The following is a 22,611-nucleotide window of genomic DNA, read 5'->3' on the forward strand; positions in this document are numbered from 1 at the left end:
CTTAGTTTATTCCCAAAACCAGAGTTGGTCTGGTAGAAAACCAGGGGCGCTCCATTCAGGTTTTTATCACCTGTGCAGGTAGCACGGACCCAAGCACTTGGGCCATTTTCTACTGCCTTCACAGGTCCATTAGCAGGTTGCTGGATGCCACAACACTGACCCAGTAAATCAATCTTCAGCAAAAACCAAATCAGATTCGTGGAATCCAAGGTTTTAGAATATTTCTACATTGTCTTTAATATGGTTTTAACAAGCCAGAACACAGCAGCTGAATGTCAGTTGTTACCCCCAGGATCCCTGAAAATGACCTGTCTCCTTGTGGCAGCATAGGGGAAAAAAAAAAAAAAGGTTGCAAGGCTGAGTTATTGTGTATCATGTTAAGTTGCTCCATGGCAAGTTCACACCTCATAGTGGTTTCAAGCTCAGATTCCCTCTTCAATTCTAGCTTGCTAATGTTTTTCATCCTGAGATCTAACAGTCCAAGCATTTATGTTCCTTTGAACCATGCACAAGCTATGATGAAGTTCCTGGCTACGGACTGGTTCAACTGTACCTTCTGCAGGAGAACAAGCCAACAGATCGACAATCATCTTCTGCAACTGTATTTTAAACTGATAAAATCTCCTCCACTCACCAAGTCACAGGACTTCCCAACTAGTTCTGCAAGCAAGGAAGAATCAGTTTTTGCATCTTAGAACTTTAACTCTGCTTGTGAGAATCAAAACAAACAAAAAACAAAACAAAAACTCTGCTTGTGATACTAGATCTGAATTTATCTGTTATACAAAATACTGTGCCACACGTCTACGGAAGAGCAGCTAATGTGCACGCCACGGCTACTTGGCTTTGACCCACCTACTTGATAAAACACACCCTGGCAAGTCATCAGATGGTGGCTCAGATACTTCAGTCTAGCCACCCACATGGAAGGCAGCCCAAACCGAGTTTCCAATTCCTGGCTTCCCTTTGCTGTCTCCAATAATTTGGGGTTCTTTCTTTCAAAATTAAAGACTGCAAATGCTAAGCAATTCTGGTCCATGATAAATACAGCAGGTATGAGGGAACAAACTATCAAAATGTAAAAGCTCAGAGTTAGTGGAGGACAACACATTCAGTTTTATTTCAATCAAATCACAACAACTTTCTTTTTCAACTGCTGCAAAGTGCATCTACAATCTTCTATTACAGATCCACTTTAAACAGGTTTCTTGTGACATTACAGCAAGCCTCTTTATTCAACAGAGGAATAGTCCCAAATTCTCCCTCAAAAATAAAAATTCCATTCCAGTAAATGGTAAATACATGAGATTACAGTAAGCCAGACAATTAAAAGGACAGCCAAGTCTTCCAACAGTTTATTAGAAAGAATGTAGACATTTAAAAAAATCCCCACTGTCATGAACAAAAATCGAGGTTTTCAGCCATGGTGTAAGCTGAACTTAAAAAAAAAAAAAAGAAATAAAAAATTTTCTAATAGTGTATTAACATTTTTCTCACTCATTTGCCATACCGACAGTGCAAATACAAATCTGGTCTAAATGTACAGACTCTCAAGCAACAATGTACAGCATTCTTCGTCCTCCGTGCTAAGAGATGTAAAAGCTTAAGGGCCAAACAATACCAAATGTATAGGCTTCAAAACCATCTAAGTTAGGGCATTCACTAATTTTAGCTAAGATACATCTGGAACACTGACAAGTGATCACTTACATACAATAATGTAAAGTAAATTCTTTAAAAAATATACTTTAGTGGAACATTCCTGAAGGATATACCAGAGGAACAGCCAATTATCAACTTAAGGTATCAGCCAATTTGTATCAACTACTTTTAGTCCCTCTTCTAAAACCTAAAATGTACTTATCCTTCCCGAAATAGAGCTCTTATCATGTCAGTATCTATGTTATGAAGTAAAGGAGACTTACGTGAAATGTCTGTATTTATCACAACTGTGGTATCGATTATCTAAGGCCCTCAACAGCTTCATGGAAGTCTGGGAAATGTTCATGCATAAGGTTATTGCCTTAGCCTTAAATTGCCCCATACAATGGTATTTATCAACCCTTAGTGAAGCCTTAAAAAAAAAAAATAGGTTGAAAAATGGGTTAAAGGAGGCAAATACAGCATCTGCCTTTATGACTATCAACTCAGGAATTCTCTCAAATATGAAATTTTTCAGAGAAATCATTTTCTTTGTCAAAATTCAGGCGATGACAATATAGCTTACTCCAGATCTGGCATTTCTAAAAGAAAAAAAATTAGTATTAAGTACCACAGAATAACCACCAAATTTAGTCTTTAGTCTTAATTTAAAAAGATACTTACTTTCATCATCACTGTCTTGTGAGTCCTAAAATACAAAAAAATTACAAAGCTTATCAAATCCTTGCACAGCTAAAACATTTTAAATTAAAAAAAAACCCGCAAAGTACATGGCTACAACAGGCAAAGAATTAAAGCAACTGATTTACACACTAATGGACAATGAACTATAATCATAGCTCCTTCTGAAACAATCAATCTCCAATAGCATTTAATAATTTTCGGGAAAAGTTGATAATCTTATAAGCCTCTTATGGCCTAAAAATTCTAACTTCTCACAAATTCTGCTATAAAACCTATTTAACTTTCAATCTTTAGATTAGCTGAAGCCAGAGCTGTTGCATAGCATGTAAAACCACTGCCTGTAATGGTGACATCCCATTTGGGGTTCAAGTCTTGGCTACTTCATTTCCAATCTAGCTTGCTACTAATGGGCTGGGAAAAGCAGCAGAACATAGTCTAACTCTTTGGGCCCCTCTCACCTACATGGGAAACCCAGAAGAGGTTCCTAGCTTTGGCTGGGAAGTGAGCCAGCACATGGAAGGTCTCTGTGTCTCCCCTCCTCTATTTCAAATTAAACAAGTCTAAAAGACAAAATAGTCCCTGAACATGAGTAAGATAGACTATGATACCTCGGAGCCAGTGCTGTGGCTGCGGGTTTGAGTCCCAGAGGTTTCATTTTCAATCTTGCTCTCTGCTACTGGCCTGGGAAAGCAACAGAGATAACCCAAGTATTTGGGCCTCAGCACTTGAAAGCTCCAGGCTTTAGCCAGACCCAGTTCTGGCTGCTGCAGCTAATTGGGAGGGCAAACTAGTGGATGGAAGTTCTCTCTCTCTCCCTGCCCACTCTGTAATTCTGCCTTTCATAAAGAAGAGGGTGATGAGTGGCACAATGCAAAGAACTGCTTTTCATAACTTTTCTTTTTAAGCAAAAATCACAAATAGGTGGCAAAAGCAAGACAACCTTAAACTTAACCTGTCATTACAGTCTTATTATTAAAAGTAAAAAAAAAATTAGACTTACATCATCTGCTCCATCTACTTCTGGTAAATCTACATCCTCATCACCACCCATGTTGTTCATCATCTATTAGAAGTGTAAAAATTTTAAAGATGTTAAAATCAAGTCCTACTTAGTAGGCTGCATACTCCAGAATAACCATATATCTGTCCTAGATTTCCACAAATGATAAAGTAACTTAATAACCTGTTCCTACAAAAGGCAGTTACACAAAATCTTGCTAACTTGTGGAGAGGACCCGAGTTTTTCTACAAAAAGCAAAATCATTAGAGTTCACTCAGCAAAATGATCATGCTTTATACGAAAAATTCTGAAAAGTAGTTACTTTAGTGAGAAATAAAGCAAAGGCTATCTGTCTGCAGTTTGTAAAGCCCCATGTTATTTTTTGTATTAATCTGTAACTGGATATATTATGAAGAGCCACAGACTTTACATGACAAATTCTCCATGTTCAGTTAAGAAAAAATATATATATTACAGCTAATAAGTTTGAGGACATACGAGTAACTAAGATTGAACTATTATTATCAAATGTGGAAAGACTTATTTTCCATTAAAATAAAAAAAAAGTCCTTGTAAATACAAGGAGTAAACATATGCCTACCTAGCTTCTAGCATTAGAAGGGGCCTTAGAAAGATACTTAACCACATATAGAACGGAGTGTTTGAATTCAATAAAATGCAATAATTGGACAGGCATTTGACTTGATAAAACTGGTAGACCCAGAAAGCAGCTCCTGTCTCAGGATGGGCCCAGTCCTGTTCTCAGCCAGTAAAGACGTGAACCAACAGATGAATATCTCTGTCTCACAAATAAATAAAAATTAGAAGGAAAGGAATAAAGAAAAGACAGAAGGAAAACAAAAGAGAAAAGAAGCCAATCATAGCAACAAAAATACCATAAGAGGGTTGGCATTGCGGTCTAGCAAGTTAATTGAGCTGTCAACATCCTACATTGGATGGTGCTAATTCTAATCTCTGCTAGTCTGCTTCTAATCCGGTTTTTTGTTAATAAGCCCGGGAAGGCAGCAAAAAGACAGCTCAAGGATTTAATCCTTGCTACCCAATTGGGAGATCCAGATAGTTTCCGGCTCCTGGCCAAGCTTTGGCCTTTACAGCCATCTGTAGATTGAGCCAGCAAATCAAAGTTCTCTGTGCTGCTTTAGCTGTGAAACCAATCAATTATTCCATCAAAGCTGCAAAATTAATTTTCCTAACAATCAAAAATTAAAATGACAGCTGCCATAAAATGAAGACACTACTATGAATTGCTATTCCAACAGGTATAAAGTTCCAGCCATATACAAAACAAGCAAGCTCTACACATCTGTCCATAGTTGAAGACACTATGTCACATGCTTAAAATTTAATTAAGTGCATCTCATTATAAACATTCTCAATTTATGAAAATCATGGGCAACTCAACTTTGTATAACAATGGGAAATATTTCTGTTAAGTTTCTTTGGGTAGGAAAAATGATCATAATCTGCCAAGCACAGAGATAAGAATTAAATGGTAACAGATAAAAATGTATTCAGAGATATTTTGAAGGTCAAACAAAACAAAAAATGGTGGCATAGTCAGTACAGGTAAAGAACACTACATACAGATGAAGAGTGAAGGATCTTTCATGTTCGTTAACGGTACAACTGAGATGGTAAGTAAGCAGCTGCACACAGGAATGTTTCACACAGAGTTGTATACAGCTTGTTTTAATGCTAAAAGTCTATTTAACTAAAAATTCCAAATTGTCAATGACAAATGGATTTCTTACGTACACACTCAACTTACAATTTTTAATACTCTTCTGCAAAGTTTTTATCCTAATACAAATAAGGTTTAGTCTGCCTACAAAGAGCTATCATTTTTCCCTTGGTCATACAGCATGCATCTGAGTGCCACCTTAGAAAACACACACATCTCCACTTTTTTGGGCCAACTAAAAAATGTCCGTAACTTCTCAGGGTCTACACCTCCCAATGACTGTTCAAAGGCTTTTTAACTTGCTATTTTATGGATCGAAAATGTGAGACAACTACTGTAACCATCTCTGCAACTCCTAATTTATTCCAATGCTGAAGAAAAACCATATGGTTTGGATAACGACTGTATAGCTGTCATTCGCTTTGATACATCAACTTACTATATTTCTTAAATCATAAAGGTTATGCTTTGAAATCGTCAGTTAAGAATTTATATGGTGCTATGCAAATGGCTTTAAAAACAAAATGATGCACATTTTGAATATCATCAGATGCTTAAAATTAGCAGACACTGCAGGTAAAGTGGGAAGAACCTATTTAAAGAAACCTACCTCAGAGAAACGATCAAAATTAGACATGTCTTCATCTGAATCATCTTCCCAGTCTTTCCAATTATTGAAATCCACACTTAGCCAATTAAGCTATGGATCAACAAAAACATCACCAAGTGCATGATTAGGTCAATCTGTATCCTTAAAATCAATTATTTGGGGCCTGTGTATAGTATAGTGGGTAAAGCCACCATTTGCAACACCAGCATCCACTAATGGAATGGTGGCAATTCATGTCACAGCTGCTCCATTTTCAATCCAGCTCCCTGTTAACGGCTTGGGAAAAGCAATGTAAGATGCCCTGATCTTTGGGCCCCTACCACCCACCTGGGAGACCCAGATGAAGCCCCTGGCTCCATCAGTGGATGGAAGATCAATCTAAGTAAATATTGTGGTTGTCCCTGTGGCACAGCAGGTGAAGTTGCTGCCTGTGGCGTTAGCATCCTATGTGGGTGCCAATTTGATTCCTGGCCGTGTTACTTCCAATCCAGCTCCCTCCTGGTGCATCTTGGAAACAGGATGGCCCCAGTGCTTGGATGCCTACACCCACATGGAACTCAAAGGTTTCAGGTTTCAGATTGGTCCAGCTCCAGCTGCTGCAACCATTAGAGAGTTAGCAACAGACAGACTGCTCTCTAAACTATTCTCAGGTAACTGGAGAATTCTCTTCCAGTGGCAGCAAAGCTATGCTCCCAAGAGACACCCAAGAAATTTAAAAAGCTTCCATGTAAAGTCTGTTTTTTGAAACAGAAACATTCTGTCTCAAGTAATGACTGACATTCTAACCAGAATGACTGGTAAAACTAAAAATCTTAACATATTAGAGAAAAAACAACACATGAGGTTTCTTCACTTAGCTATGAAATAAATATTTTTAAAGCCTAAACAGTAAAAGTACTAAACTTCGAAAAGAAAGGAAAGGATACCCACCTTTGCCCTTTCTTTTGTTAACCGTGGCCATGACTGACCAGACTCGCCTTTCCGTAAACAACATAAAATGGATCTGTCCGTCCTTTTGTGCTTGGAGTCCTGGGAACAAGAAGAGGACCACAGCGTTTCTCCTGCTGTCAGCAAGGCCACCTCTCCTCTTCCCAACATTTTCTCTAAACCGTTAAACACACCCTTGACTGGCCAATCTCAAAAATTAAGACAAACAATAGGCCAAAAAACACAGATTTTTTCCTAAGTTTAACCTGGTCATCCTCCCCACCACACACACATAGTGAATAGAATAATCTTTAGCAATAGTATTCTATGCCCAAATATCGACAAACCAAACAAAAACAAAAGACAAACAAAAAAACACTAAAATGAATAGAAAAACATTTTGAATTTTGATTCAGGGGAAAACACTGCAAAATAGAAATGATCCTAATTAGTATCCTAGGTGCTAAGAAAAAAATGGTTAGTGTTCATGGATAAGGAGAATACTTGAAGCATGCCCACCCCCTCATAATTTAATCAGCATTAAAAGGAGGCTGGCATCATGGCACATTGCGTTGGGTTGGCTGTATCCACAAGGGAGCACTGATTGGTTTAAATCCTGGCTGCTCTATATCAATTTCAGCTCACTGTTAATGGACCTGGGAAACCAGCATCAGATGGCCCGAATACTAGGGTCTCTGCTATCCACACAGAAGACCAGGACAGGCCCAGCCATGGTCATTTTGACCACTTATAAAGCAAATGTCTGGAATATAATCACTCCCTCCTCACATTTTTTCACATAAATAAAAAAACACATATTTTAAAACCAGGATTAAAGCATCAAAACTACTTACATTTGGATCAATACAATGAAAAAGATCAATTTCATTTAAATGCTTAAAATTATCACTTCCTCCAAGACAACTGCAGGGGATAGAAAAAAAAAAGTTGTAAAACTTCCACGAAAACTAAAATAAATAAGCCAAACTTTGTTGTCTCAGGTAACATTTTCATCCAATAATGTTAAATGGTACTCTACCTGAATGTAAGTTTGGATTTTTCAAAATTTACATTAACATCTTTACTGTCTTCAACACAAAATTCAATGAAGACATAGTCCCTTCGATCATACCACTTTGCAGAAGCGGGCTGCCTAAAAGATAAAATTTATTAAAGTCAAATTCAGAGTTCCTTACTAAACAGTAACATAACCTCCAAAGGTCAACACACCAAAAACATTTTCCTATAACAGCATTGATTATTTTGAAATAGTTTATTAGTCTTAAACAAAAAACGCACTCTATCCTAATGTTACAAACCAAGGTAAGACATGGATATAACAAGGATTAGTTTCAGAATGACACCCATTTCCTACCAGACTGAAAACACAAAAAAATACCTTATAAAATAACCACTAAATAGCCTTGTCTGAAATTATTTGCCTCTATAGCCCTGCTCCTAAAACTACACTTCATAGGAGCCAGTGCGATGACCCAGTTAGCTAATTCTCTACCTGTAAGCACTGGTGTCCTGAATAGGTACTGGTTTGTATCTTGGCTGCTCCATTTCCTTTCCAGCTCCCTGCTTGTGGCCTGGGAAAGCAGTCAAGCAGTCGAGGACAGCCCAAAGCCTTGGGACCTGCATGGGAGATCCAGAAGCAACTCCTGGCACCTAACTCAGACCAGCTCAGCTCCAGCTCTTGCAGTCAATTGGAGAATGGACCAGCAAATGCAAGATCTTTATATTTCTCCTCTCTGAAAATCTGCCTTTCCAATAAAAAAAAAATAAAGCAAACAAAAACAACAGAGTATCAAGAAAATCATTATCTCCACTTTTGATGTTAGGAACTACGAGAATTAAGCAACATGAGAATTGGGCCCGGCAGTGTGCCGTAATGGCTAAAGTCCTCGCCTTGAATGCATCAGGATCGCATATGGGCGCCGGTTCTAATCCCGGCAACTCCACTTCCCATCCAGCTCCCTGCTTGTGGCCTGAGAAAGCAGTCGAGGATGGCCCACAGCCTTGGGACCCTGCACCCACATGGGAGACCTGGAGGAAGTTCGTAACTCCTGGCTTTGGATTGGCACAGCACCGGCAGTCGCGGCTCACTAGGGGAGTGAATCATCAGACGGAAGATCTTCCTCTCTCTCTCCTCCTCTCTGTATATCTGACTTTTTAATAAAAATAAATATATCTTAAAAAAAAAAAAAAAAAAAACACATGAGAACTGCTTTTCTTCCTGATCAACCTCTACTAGAAGCAACACAGAATATTTTATTTTTCCTAATATGATCAATCTATCCCTTGATTCTTTATTCTGTTGGCTGCCTCAACACTACTAAATCATGAAACTATGGGTGCTGGTTTATGTCCTGGCTGCTCAATTTCACATCCAGCTTCCTGCTCGTAGCCTGGGAAAGCAGTGGAAGATGACCCAAAGCCTTGGGATCCTACACTCGTGTGGGAGACCTGGAGGAGGATCCTGACTTTGGATCAACTCAGTTCCAGCCATTGCAGCCACTTGGGAGTGAACTAGCAGAACTGTCTATTCTATTTATAAATCTGCCTTTCCATAAAAACAAATCTTAAAAAAAAATTGTGAAACTATGTCTAAAGGGGCTGGAACTGTGGCCTAATAGGTAAAGCCAAAGCCTGCAATTTTAGCATCCCATGAGCACTGGTTTGTATTCCAGCTGTTTCAGTCCCAATTCAGCACCCTCTTAAAGGAACTAGAAGATTGCCAAAGCGACTGGAGACCCAAATAAAGCACTGGCTTCAGCTTGGGTTGTTGGGCCATCTAGTAAGCAGCAGACCTGGACAGAACTTCCGGCTCCTGATCAGTTCAGCTCTTGTTGTTGCGGCCATTTCAGGAGTGAACCAACAAATGGAAGATCTCTTTCTCCTTCTCTTCCCCTCTCCGAACCTCTTAGAAGTTATTTTTTTAAAATATTAATTTTTATTGGAAAGTCAGATTTACAGAGAGGAAAGACAGAAACACCTGTCCCACTGGTTTTTTCCCCAAGTGACCACAATGGCCAGAGCTGAGCTGATCTGAAGCCAGGAACCAGGAGCTTCTTTCAGTTCTCCCACAACGGTGCAGGGTCCCAAGGCATTGACTGGGCCGTCCTCAACTGCTTTCCAAGGTCACAAGCAGGGAGCTAGAATGGATGCAGAGCAGAGCCAAGATATGAACCAGCACCCATATGGGATCCTAGTGCATGTAAGGTGAAGACTTTAGCCACTAGGTTACCATGCTGTGCCCCAAAGTTAAATAATCTTAAAAGCAAATAAAAATAGAACTGATATACATTACAATTTTTATGTGGCAACTTTCTTTATAGTCTTATTAGCCATTAGAGACCAACTTTTTCTCACACATCAAAATTTCAGGGCTGGTGTAGTGTCAGTTCATGAGCTGGTTGTTCAACTTCTGGTGCTCTGCCTGTGCCCTGGGAGAGTAGCGGAGGTTGGTCCCAGGTCCCAGGGACCCCCTCACTCACATCAGAAACACAGTTCCTAGTTTCCAGCTTCCGATAAGCTCAGCTCAAGCGACTAGGGAATGGATAGAAAGACTCACTGCTACTGTTCAGTGTAAGACATCTAAGAGGTAGAAACAAATCAAGTTTCCCTTCCAGTTGAAAATTACGTAGTAGCACTTGAATATACAGAAACTAATTTTCTAAAATTTCCCAAATTGTCCACAACCACCAGGACTAGACAACCCTTAAAAATGTTTTTAATTTTATTTTTTATTGGAAAGGCAGATCAACAGAGGAGAGACAGAAAGATTGTCCATATTACTGGTTCACTCCCCTAATGTCCACAATGGCCAGAGGTGAGCCAATCCAAAGCCAGGATCCAGGAACTTCCTCTGTGTCTCCTATGTGATTTCAGGGTTTTAAGGCTTTGGGCTGTCTCTACTGCTTTCCCAGGCCACAAGCAGTGAGCTGGATGGGAAGTTGAATGGTTGAACATGAACAAGCACTCACATGGGATCCTGGTGCATGCAAGAATAGGATTTAGTAGCCACTGAGCCATTGCGCTGGGCCTGAGGGTTGGGCAATCTTAACCCCCACATGGATGGTATTAGCCTAAATAATTCTTTGCCAGGATGCATCAGCAATAAACAGAATTAACAGATAAGCCTGGGGCCACTGTGGTAGCACCACATGCTAATCCACCTTGCAGCACCGCCATCCCATGTGCCACAGTTGCTCCACTTCCAATCCAGCTTTCTGCTGTGGCCTGGGAGACCAATGGAGGATGGTCTCAAACCTTGCAACCCTGTGTACTCACATGGGAGACCCAGAATAAGCTCCTGGCTTTGGATCGACTCAGCTGTAGCCACTGTAGCCATTTGAAAAGTAAATACGTCTTAAAAAAAATAAATATTTATATATTTTTGTTTGGAAGGCAGATTTCACAGAGAAAACAGTAGCAGTTAGGCCTTCCTCACTTATGAACAAAGTCAATCTGCTGCGCATTCTTTTCACACAACTGCTGAGTAAAGATAGTGCTACCAGACTTGAAGAAGGTTAAATCACTGAGGGCTAGAGTTGTGGCACAGTCCAATAAATTGCCAATGCCATGAATGTGTGCTATTCTACCTTCAGAAACAGCTTTCTGGAAACCTCAATTTGGATAAAAATGCCCTAAACTCATTTCTGAGCTTAGCTATTTCTCTATAAACACATTCTGGTGACTTTTTAGTTAGTAATGCTGTTTTGGATTAGGCATTCACTGCCCCCAGGTTATTGTCTTCACTGTTGCTTTAAAAGTAGGACTCTTGGGGCCCGGTGGCCTTGGGACCTAGTGGCTAAGGTCCTCGCTGGGATCCCATATGGTCGCTGGTTCTAATCCCGACAGCTCTACTTCCTCTCTATCTCTCCTCCTCTCTGTATATCTGACTTTGTAATAAAAATAAATCTTTAAAAAAAAAAAAAAGTAGGACTCTTTCATTTAAAATTTGCTGCTCAAATCTTTGAGGTTTTAAGATTTATGTATTCATTTGGAAGGGAGAAACAGATTTAACATCAGTTTGTTCACTTTCCAAATGGCTGGACTAACCCACAGTCAAGTGCCAAGAACTCTAGCTTGGTTTTTCAAACAGAAGGCACTCAAGCACTTGTCATGTCCTACTGCTGTCCAAGGCAGAGCTGCAGAGAGAAGAGATGAGACAGATATCCTCCCCATTTGCTGATTAACTCCCCCAAATAGCCACAACACTGGGTACTGAGCCATTCTGAAGCCAGTAGTCAGCAGTTTCCTCCAGGTTCTCCATGCCTTCATTCTCTGGTTCACTCCTCAGATGGATGCAACAGCCAGAGCTGAGCTCATCTGAAGCAAGAAGCTTGTTCCAAGTCTCCCATGCAAGTGTGCAGGGTCCCAAGGTCCTGGGCCATCCTTCACTGCTTTCCCAGGCCACAAGCAGGAAAGTGGATGGGAAGTGTAGCAGCCAGGACACGAATCAGTGCTCATATGGGATCCTGGCACTTGAAGGGGGAGGATTAGCCAATTGAGCATCTTACCAGTCCTAAAGATTTTGAACAGCACCAATTTAAGACATAATAATTAAAAAAAAAAGACATAACGGAGGAGCAAATGTGACACAGCAATTGATACTGACCCCATTCCCATTCTGAATCAAGCTCCTAACACAATCTAGCAGGGAACAAATTTGTGGTTTGAGTATTTTGTGTTTTTGTTACATGTGAGAAGCCCATTTTTAGTTCTAAGCTCCCGGCTTCAGCTTAGCCCGCTGTTAGCTGTTGTAGGCATTTGGGGAGTAAACTAACAGATAATCTCTCAAATTAAAGAATATTTTAAAAAGTCCTCTATAAAACCAAATTTTTGCATATAAAAGGCTTTTGTTGGAGCAACTCGGTAGAGAAATACATTACTTACACCAAAAAATATGAATGGGACCAGATTGTGTCCTGGCTGCTCGAATTCTGATCCAGCTCGCTATGGACTGAGAAAGCAGGAAAACGGTTCAAGTCTTTGGTCAGCTGAGATCCAGCTGCTGCAGCCAGATTTCCTTTTTGTAACTCTTACCTTTCAAATTAAATCTTTAAAAAAAAAAAAGGGGGGGGGGGAGCGCACAGCAGATAACAGCTCAACTGGCTAATCTCCATGCAAGTGCCACAATTCTATAAAGACACTGTGCAGCTGCTCCACATTCAATCTAGCTGCATGCTTACGGCCTAGAAAGGCAGCAGAGAATGGCCCAAGACCTTGGGATCCTGCACCCACATTGGAGAACTGAACGAGGCTCCTGGCTCCTAGCTTTGGATTGGCTGACTTCCAACCAATGTGACCATTTGGGAAATGAACCAGCAGGTGGAAGATCCTTCTCTACTCTGTAAATCTCTTTCCAATAAAATGGAAAAATTGAAAAATAAAAAATCAATCTTCATCACTCATTTACAGAAGTTAACTGTAGCCAGCAGCATAGCACAGCAGGAAAAGTCACAACCTGCAACTGTGATATATGCCATATTGGCACTGGTTAGTGTCCTGGCTGCTCTACTTCCCGAGACCCATATGATGCTCTTGGCTCCAACCTATTGGGGCCATCTGGGGAGTGAACCAGCAGATGGAAGATCTGTTTCTAACTTGTTAATTCTTTCAGATACAGCAGACTAAACCTCTGTAATGCTGGCATCCCATTTGGGCACCCAAAGCAGATCCAGGTTCCTGCCTTTTAACCTGGCCTATCCCTGGCCACTGCTGCCTTATGGAGAATGATTCAGTAAACAGAAGATTCTGCCTCTCCTCCTCTCCAACTCTGCTTTTCAGATAAACTTCAATTAATTGAAGGTATTCTATGAACCGAAAGTTCATTCTGTATTTCAAATGGTTATTGTAGGGTCCAGTCCAATAGCCTAGTGGCTCAATTCTTGCCTTGCATGTGCCAGGATCCTAAACAAGCCCTGGTTCATGTCCTGGCTGCTCCACTTCCCATCCAGCTCCCTGCTAATGCACCTGGGAAAGCAGCAGAGGAGGACCCAAAGCCCTGGGACCCTGCACGCACATGGGAGACCCAGAAGTAGTTCCCTGGCTCCTGAATGGCTCAGCTCCGGCCACTGCAGCCACCTGGGGAGTGAACCAGTGGACGGAAGAACTGTCCTTCTCTGTAAATCTGCATTAAACAGAAACAAACAAACAAACAAAAATCTTGGGCACAGGCGCTGGCACTGTGGGGACCAGGCTAATCCTCCACCTATGTTGCCAGCATCATATATGAGCTTTTCCTAAAAAAATTCAAAAGTGGCGAAGTGCATTACTGGTCATAATTTGCCTTTCTTGATGTACAGAGTATTTATCACTATCACTAGGCATTTTTAAGTTGTTGGTACTTCAAAAGGTCAACTTATTGTCATTACTTTGACATATAAATATGGAAAATACCAGGTAACGTAATACTAGTACACCATCTCATTCTTTATTCTGAAGTAGTGACACTTTTTTTGTGAGCTTATTCTTAGTAGAGTATGATGACTAAATGTTGAAAATAACAGGAGCCAGAAGACTACTCTTTTACTGGAGCTTAATAACAGTAATTATCTCCTAGGGTTAGGAATAAACTAAGCAGGTTTTTAATAATATACCCCCAAAAGTATCCTTAAATATATCATGTTGGACAATGAAATTCATTAAAGCGAAGGAAGAAAAGGTCAGTAAGCAATGAAAGATGGTACCAAATTCAGAACTACTATCTTTTATTTATTACCTGGATGACAGAGTGAGAGTAACAGAGGCGGCAAAGATGTTCTGCCATCATTCACTGCACTCCTCAAATGGCTGCCAACAGCCACTACTGGCTGAACCAGGCAGGACCTAGGAGGCAGGAACCTAAACAGATCTTCTGTGCGGGTGGCAGAGGCCCAAACACTATGGCCACCTCTTTCTGCTTTCTAGAAGGCACGTTACCAGGAAACTAGTTCAGGGGCAGGAGCGCTAGGACTTCCATCTGAGCTCCTGTTTTTGACCTGGCTCAGCACTGAATGGTATGGCCATTTGGAGAGTGAACCAGATCCATTTTGCTGCTTATAAACATCTGAAATAATCAGTAACAGTGTTTAGAGAAATCTTGTTCATTCTAATCCTAAATTAAAACTTTCTAAACAGCCACTGAATAAGCACACCAGTCGTGTGGTTCCCAAAATCATGTACACCAAGGTACAAAGTACGATGGAGGAAACTTACAGGCTTTGCTTATTTTAAATGAGGGGAATCCACTAATTCTTCACAGCAAACACACCAAAAAGCCATTACCCCAGTTTTAGTTCAGTTTCAACAACCCTCTCCAGTTACCTTTCACGTTCTCAAATACCCTCACCTTACCGTAATCCATGAGGTAACAGAAAACAAGACAAATGCATATAACCTGACTTCAAAAATGAGCTAGTTTGTATGGAGCCCAAAAATTATGCTTACATAGTTATTTTCCAATTTATATGTATTAGCTAACTAGGAGAAAATAATTTAGACTCAAATAGCTGCAACTGACAATTATTCCTTGTGGTCTACCTAAGACAGTTAAAACACTCCTAAGTCACCAAGTCCCATGAAAGAATCTCTCTGAATTTCTGTTACAGGACATAAAGGTGAAAGCTACTCAAACTAATACCCTTTCTACCTTAGCGCTTTTGTGCACTCTTCCTTTTTACGCTCCCAAAGCAGACAGAAACTTTTTCTTCAGAGGCCAATGCTGTAGGACTAACACCCCACACCAGAGCACTGAGTTGGATTCTACCTGTTCTGTTCCTGCTAATAACGTGCCTGGGAAAGCAGAGAAAGATGGTCCAAGTACATGGGTCCCTGACACCCATGTGGGAGACCCTGATAGAATTCCAGAATACTGGATTCAATCCCGATCATTGTGACCATTTGGTGAGTGAACCAGTAGATGGAAAAGCTGTCTCTATCTTTTTCTGCGACTCTTTCAAACATATAGATGTTAAACATTTTCTTCACAAAAAAACAACTGTCAATCTGTTTTGCCTCCATGACACACAAATTTTAGACCCACAAGCATCTATAATCATATATAAAGTATTGCACAAGGACAAGCATAATGGCTTAGTGAGGTAATACAGCCACCTGCAATACAAGCATCCCCTACAGATGCTGGTTCAAGTCCCAGGTGCTCCAATTCTGATTCGGTCACTACTAAGGCACCTGAGAAAAGCAGCAGAAGATGGTCCGAGTACACGTTGCAACCTCAAAGAAACTCCTGGCTTTGGCCTGGCCCAGATGTGGTCATTACAGCTTCCTGCAGAGTGAACTAGCAGATGGAAGAGCTCTTCCTCTCTCTGGGTAACACACTTTCAAAGAAATAAAGTACAGCACAGGCTGGAACAGAAACGGTGTAGAGTATACATAATAAACCCGAGCCAGAGACATGGTTGTTTATAAAGGAAAAAGTCCACCTTCAAAGTTACTTTCCCCTTTTTATATGGCACAGTCTCTGGATCTTACATTTAGAATGCCCACACTCCGACTCTTACTTCTGACCAGCTCTTGCCTAAGGCACCCAAGCAGCCCAAGAAACCTGGATGCAGTTCCTGGTCCCTGGCTTCCACCCAGCCCATAGCTGACTGTGGTGCTCATGAGCCAATGGATATAAGATTTCTTTCTTTTTTTTTCTTTCAAATAAACACATTAAAAAAAGTCAGGTTTCCAATCCCATGTTGGACTTTCTTTTATGGTACTAATTAGTACTTTGTGAATTAATATTTTAAGGATAAATTCTGTGGCACAGCACGTGAAGCATATGACATCCCATATGCCATTGGTGGTGAGCACCAATTGCTCCACTTCTGATTCACTCTACTAACGCACCTGAGAAAAAGCAGGTCAGCCCCACTGTTTGGGCTCCTGAACCCACACGGTAGACCTGAAAGAAGCTTCTGGCTCCTCTGGCTCAGCACTGGTCATTTTGGCCATTTTGGGAGTAAACCTGACACTGGAAGACCTTTCTGACTTTGCCTTTCAAATAAACAAATCTTTTTTAAAAAATTATTTTATTTTGATAATCTTTACATAGTTGGTTAAGGTACAAAGGGTCAAGGGCTACAGTAAAGTGGGTAAAACTATTATTTCCACTTTTTTTTTCTATATCTGGGGTAAGAGAGGGAAGAAAAACGGAGAAGCCCCACCCAGCCTCCCACCCATCCCAGGGTCCCCAACGTGGGGCATGTTCTGAGGGCACTGCTCAAATGATTTTGATAGTTCAACAGTTCTGAATTGCTGCCAATCTCACCATTCCAAGCATGATGAAATCTCTAAAGAATCTGTTTTGCCTCCAGATTGGAGTCTAATATTAAAAACTTAAAATACCTGTTGATCTAAATATGCTGTTGGAAATGGCAGCAACACAAACATTCTTTATTGATAAAGTATGGCTACCTGTAAAAAAGCAACTAACTGAGGCACAGAAAACATACCAACAGGACCTGGCACAACAGCTCAGAGGCTAAATCCTTGCCTTGCATACACCAGTATCCTACATGAGTGCTGGTTCTAATTCCAGCTGATCTATCTCCCACCCACCTCCCTGCTTATGGCCTGAGAAGGCAGTCGAGGACGGCCCAAAGCGTTGGGACCCTGCATTCGAACGGGAGACCCAGAAGAAGCTCCTGCTTTTGGACTGGCTCAGCCCTGGCTGTTGCTGCCACTTCGGGAGTGAACCAGCAGACAGAAGATTTTCCTGTCTCTCCTTTACCGTGTAAATCTGCCTTTTTGAAAAGAAAAAGTAAAAAAAAAAATGTACCAATAGCACATTAAGCTGTGTTAGTTAATATACTACGTGGGAGGAGGACATACTACTCAAGGCAGGGTAAATATTGACTAACATGTTCATAAAAAAACCAAAAGTTCATGTGCATGAAGGAAGCAGCCTCAATTTAAAAATCATTGTCAATTATACAGTAAATTTAACAAGTTTAATACAACTACATTTTCCATAGCAATAATATAGCAGATGCAGCAAGAATTAGGGTGACTCTAATCAACTGATACAATCATCACTAACTACATCAAGATCCCCCAAATCATACGGCTTCTAAAGGTATTAAACAGAAAATACAAACAGTAGAATCCTAATTTAGCAAAAGTGGCTTGCACTCAGAGTTGTCCGTCATTCCCAGTTTCTACTGTATTCTAGTTAAAGTCTAACTGAGCACAAGGAGAAAAAGAAAATCCAGTTGCCAGGTTACGGCAGTTAGGAAATCAACACTGCACAAAGGCCATCACCAGCTACTCAGTTTTCCAACTTAAACAGAAATTAACCATACACAGCACGTTCCCCAGGAAAAGTCTTTCAAAAGGCTAAAGACAGCTGCTTTAATTTCTAGGATTCTATCCCTCAGACCTATAGGACAGACACAGAACTAGCAAGGAAAGATTTTTACCAAGATAGTCATACGCAATCAAATACAAGACATGAAGCATTATAAATGACTTCAATTGCCTCAAAATAAAGCATTTTACCTTAACAATGTCCAAAAACATTAACCCATTTAAAAGAAAACCACAAAGTGGCAGCACCATAGAAGGTTAGATTGGGGCCCAGCAGCGTGGCCTAGCGGCTAAGGTCCTCGCCTTAAACACGCTCCAGGATCCCATATGAGCACTGGTTCTGTTCTAGTCCCTGGCAGCTCCACTTCCCATCCAGCTCCGTTTGTGGCCTAGTAAGGCAGTTGAGGACAGCCCAAAGCTTTGGGACCCTGCACCCGTGTTGGAGACCTGGAGGAAGTTCCTGGCTCCAGATCGGCACAGCACTGGCCGTTGTGGCTCACTTGGGGAGTCAATCATTGGACAGAAAATCTTTCTCTCTATCTCTCCTCCTCTGCGAATATCTGACTTTGTAATAAAAATAAATCTTAAAAAAAAAAAAAGGTTAGATTGGTGTAAGTTCTTCAGAGCAAGAAAGCCTTCAAAAGCCCCAATCTTCTTCAAGGAAGGTGTGGAAAAATAAAATTCCTTATAATGGTCACCAACAACACGTGCTGTTGTCAGCTCAGTCCTCTGAGGATGGGATGAAGCATCAGGGTGTCTTCCAACTCATACTGACACTGTTCACCTAATCAATTTAAGCCATTAGTTCTCCAAGATCCCTTGAAGAATTTACTAGAGGGCACATGCCATATTCAAAGGCTTTAAAACTTACCTCTTTCCTGAACACCCTCCTTTTGAAGGTAGTGCACTTGTGGTCACATGGAGACTGGCTTTTTTTCAGCTTATTGATTGCTATACTTCACAAAGTTTTTAAGCTAAGAGAACACTTCAAGAAAACTCTGAAGTAGTTTGGTACAAATATGTTTGCAAAGCACTGAAAATAACATATACCACCCATCGACTACCAGATTTCAGATTTCTTTGCACCAAAGCAGCTGTGCCTTTTAATCCCAAATTCCTACTAACTTTAAGTCCCGTCTTTTAATCCCAAATTCCTACTAACTTTAAGTCCCGTCTTTTAATCCCAAATTCCTACTAACTTTAAGTCTCTACATGTCCACAAAACTTCATCCAGTTCTCTACTTTGAAATCTTCCGAGAGTTACCAATTCAAGCTATTAGGCATTTTTCCTCTGTCCCTACCTCATTTACAAGCTGGTAACGTTTTATGGGACAATTTACTTCCTCCTTACAGATATTTAAATTTTATGTTACTTTAACACCATCTTTGCCATGTTACTCAAATTTCAAAGGACTTTAACAGGCACCATTTTACATAATTTAGACCTTATTGATGGGCAAAGAAAAACCTCCAAAATGGGAATACCAGCCCTCGCAGTAAGACAAGCTCTCTTCCACTGGTCCTGGTATTTGAGCCTACACACTTACCTTTCCCAAGCTCTTCCAAGTGCACTATTTCCTAGGGGGAATCAAAATTGTTTCCCCGGAACTGTTCATGCCTGAAACTTTTAGGAGAAATCAGCACCCAGAAAACCCCTAAAACCCGCTTGTTGCCAGATTAGAAACAGGTAAGGCTTTTTATGGAAAGAATGGAACGCCTAGAGGCGGCCAAGCATTCTCACCAAGGTGTGACTTCACAAAAGTAAAAAAGAGGAACCTTACAGAGAAACCTGCAGCCGGTTCATCCACCTCTTCCAACCTCACATTGAGACCAGAGCAGCCAAGATCACCCCAAGTTTCACGTGGGAACACGGAAGAATGTGCACAAGCTCTCGGTCGCCTGGACACGTGCTCAACGGTCACTTCTCCCGGCTGCCAGGGAAGAGGCTGAGGGTGGGCAACCTGCCTCCAGGGCCCAGAGACCGGAGGAGGGAGCGGGATGGGAGGGCCGCAAAGACCCACACCGCAGAACCCCACGCCGATCCAGCCAGAAGAGGAAGTTGTGGCGGCGGCATGGCCTCCCCCCAGGTGCCCAGGATTCCATCAGGAACAGCCCCAGGCCACCTTGGTGGCACCCCCCCCCCACACACACACAGGTGCACCTGGCCCCATGAGAGCATCCCACGGGAGACTGGGCTACCGGGTCCGGCCAGCCTACAAGGGTCCACGCCTCCACGGCGCCCGCATGGCCGAATGCTCGCCCCGAGCCGAGGGCCTGGAGCTAAGCACCATGGACCGCCTAAGGAAGCTGAGGCAAAGTGGGGCGTGCAGGCGCGGGGAGGCCAAGGAAAGGTTTAAAAGGTGGGGGAAGCGAACATCTGGGGGAAAATATGTCCTCCCCCCTACTCCCCCCCCCGCCAACGGTAAACGGAACCACCATCCCAGATCTTCCCTTCCCTGCCTGGGAACCAGTCCCCCACGGAGGGGAGAAGGGCGAATGGGGCTCCAAAACAGGGGCCACCACCGCTGGGCGGCCTCGGCCGGCCTCCCTCCCCGGGGCGACCTTCCCCCGGCGGGGTGTCGCACTCACATTGTGAACGGGGCAAGGGGACGGGCGAGCCGGTGGGCGGGCCTCACTGGCGGCGGCGGCAGCAACCGTGGAGTCGACTCCTCTCTGGCGGCGGCGACTCCCGGCGTTTTCTCCCCGGTCGCGGCCTCTTCTCGTTCCCCTCAGGCGACGGCGGCGGCGGGCTCGACCTGGGTGCCCAGAATGCACCGCGCGCAGAGAGCGGCTCCTCCAGTCGAGGAGAGAAGAGGAAAGTGTAGGAAAAGGGGCGCGAGGACGGAGGAGGAACGTGCGTGCGTGCAAGCGAGGGGTGGTGAGGCCGGGCGGCGGCTGGTGACGCAGCAAAATGCCCGGGCCCTACCTCCGCGCATGCGCACTCGCTGTTTTCAGGCTCCTGCGCGGCTTTCTAGAGATCTCTACGGAAAAGGCGGGGCTTGCCAGCTCCTTCGCGATCCTTCCCCGCGCCGCCCCGCCCTTCGTTAGCGCCCCCTCCCCCGGCCCGACTTCTTCCCGCCCGTACAGCCGCGCTCGCTGCTCGCGTGAAGAAAACCGTTGGCCGCTCAACCGCCCGTCCACGTGCCTCGGACGAATTCCCTGAGGAACGGCGGCGTTGGCGTGGGAGGAAGGCGGGAGGGACGCAGGGTCGTGGGCCCTGTGAAGGGGGACGTTGGGTACTTTTGAGGGAGTAAACAAGCCCTCTGAGGAAAACATGCCGCCGCTTGGAAACCCGGGAAAGGCCAGTCGGGGAGGGCGGGGGAGCACTAAATCCAAGGCCTCAGGCCTGGGCCCGCGGAAGTGTGAGGTCGGTGTCCCAGAAGACCACCGTTACTTTAGGGCACAGGCTCTTGCCGCTGCTTTGAGACACTGGTGCCAGAGTGGCGCAGGAAGGACTGCCTCAGTTCTGGAAATGAGACCAGGACACAAATGTGCACATAGCAGTTGAGGGAAGAGGCCCCCAAACTGTGGTTGGTTGGTTTGTTTTTAATGAATTAAGGCTCTTTTTTAAAAAAAAGTTTTTAAAGCTTTTTGTTAAAAATTTATTTTCATTGGAAAGGCAGATATACAGAGAGATGGTGATACACAGAAAAAGACTTGCAGGTTCACTCCCCAAGTGGCCACATCGGCCTGAGCTGAGCTGATCCAAAGGAAGCCAGGAGCTTCTTCCGGGTCTCCCACACGTGTGCAAGGTCTTAAGGCATTGGGCTGTCCTCCACTGCTTTCCCAGGACCCAAGCGGGGAACTGGATGGCAAGTGGAGCAGCTGGGATTATATCTGACACCTGTATGGGATCCCAGTGCTTGTAAGGTGAGGACTTTAGCCACTAGGCTACTGCACTCGACCCCAGAAACTTTATTATAAAAGCAAATGTACAGAGAGAGGAGACAGAGCTTCCATCTGCTGGTTTACTCCCCAAATGGCCACAACATCCAGTACTGAGCTGATCCAATGCCAGGAGCTTCTTCTGGGTCCCCCACATGGGTGCAGGGTCCGAAGGGTTTGGGCCATACTCGTAGGCTTTCCCAGACCACAAGCAGGGAGCTGGAAGGGAACTTGAGCATTCAAAACACAAACCATTATCTTGAATACATGCACTTGGAAGGGAAGGATTAGACAATTGAGCCATCTGGCCAGGCTAGAAGAGGTTTAAGGAATGTGGGAAATCAGCTGATACATGGTTGGTGTGGTTCAGAGCATCCTTCCCCTTGGCCTGAGGCACAGCTTCCAGGCCTACACGTGCAGTGTGAGCTCCAACAGGGCTAGAAAGTCAAGGGGAATACACGTGGAAACTGACCAGAAGGTCAAGGGAGATAGACATGCCATATAGCCAGTTATAGTGTCTGGGAGGGTGGGGCGAAGAGGTCTGTGGGAACATGCCCTCCTGCCCTCCTGCCCTCCCCTTCCTGAGGACACCAACTGCCTCACCCTCAGTGACCTGGGGCCTGGTGGCAGGCCTAAACCCCGAGAAACAAGAGTTAGCATAAGGCGCTTGGAGAGAAAAAGGATTTTGTATTAAATAATAAGGCAAGACAGGGACTGGGGGAGTAGATGAACTTGGGCCCTAGGCTCAAGCTTCACTGCAAAAAGGAAGGAGAAATCCCAGTTCTTCAATCCTGTGAAGTCAAGGAAACTAACAGCTGTCAGGGAAGAACGAACTCA

General features: G+C 43.0%; 1 protein-coding gene across 1 annotated transcript; it reads right to left on the reverse strand.

Moving 5' to 3' along the window:
- Positions 1 to 1,239: 1,239 nt before the first annotated feature.
- On the reverse strand, positions 1,240 to 20,836 carry PTGES3 (prostaglandin E synthase 3). Its single transcript, XM_004589681.4, has 8 exons — positions 20,479 to 20,836; positions 7,625 to 7,738; positions 7,440 to 7,509; positions 6,589 to 6,687; positions 5,659 to 5,748; positions 3,347 to 3,409; positions 2,326 to 2,350; positions 1,240 to 2,243 (listed from the first exon to the last, which is right to left on the reverse strand). Coding segments are annotated over exons 1-8 (483 nt in total). The 5' UTR covers positions 20,481 to 20,836; the 3' UTR covers positions 1,240 to 2,223.
- Positions 20,837 to 22,611: the final 1,775 nt, after the last annotated feature.

The sequence above is a fragment of the Ochotona princeps genome, chromosome 15, assembly GCF_030435755.1.
Source record: "Ochotona princeps isolate mOchPri1 chromosome 15, mOchPri1.hap1, whole genome shotgun sequence".
Classification (NCBI taxonomy): domain Eukaryota; kingdom Metazoa; phylum Chordata; class Mammalia; order Lagomorpha; family Ochotonidae; genus Ochotona; species Ochotona princeps.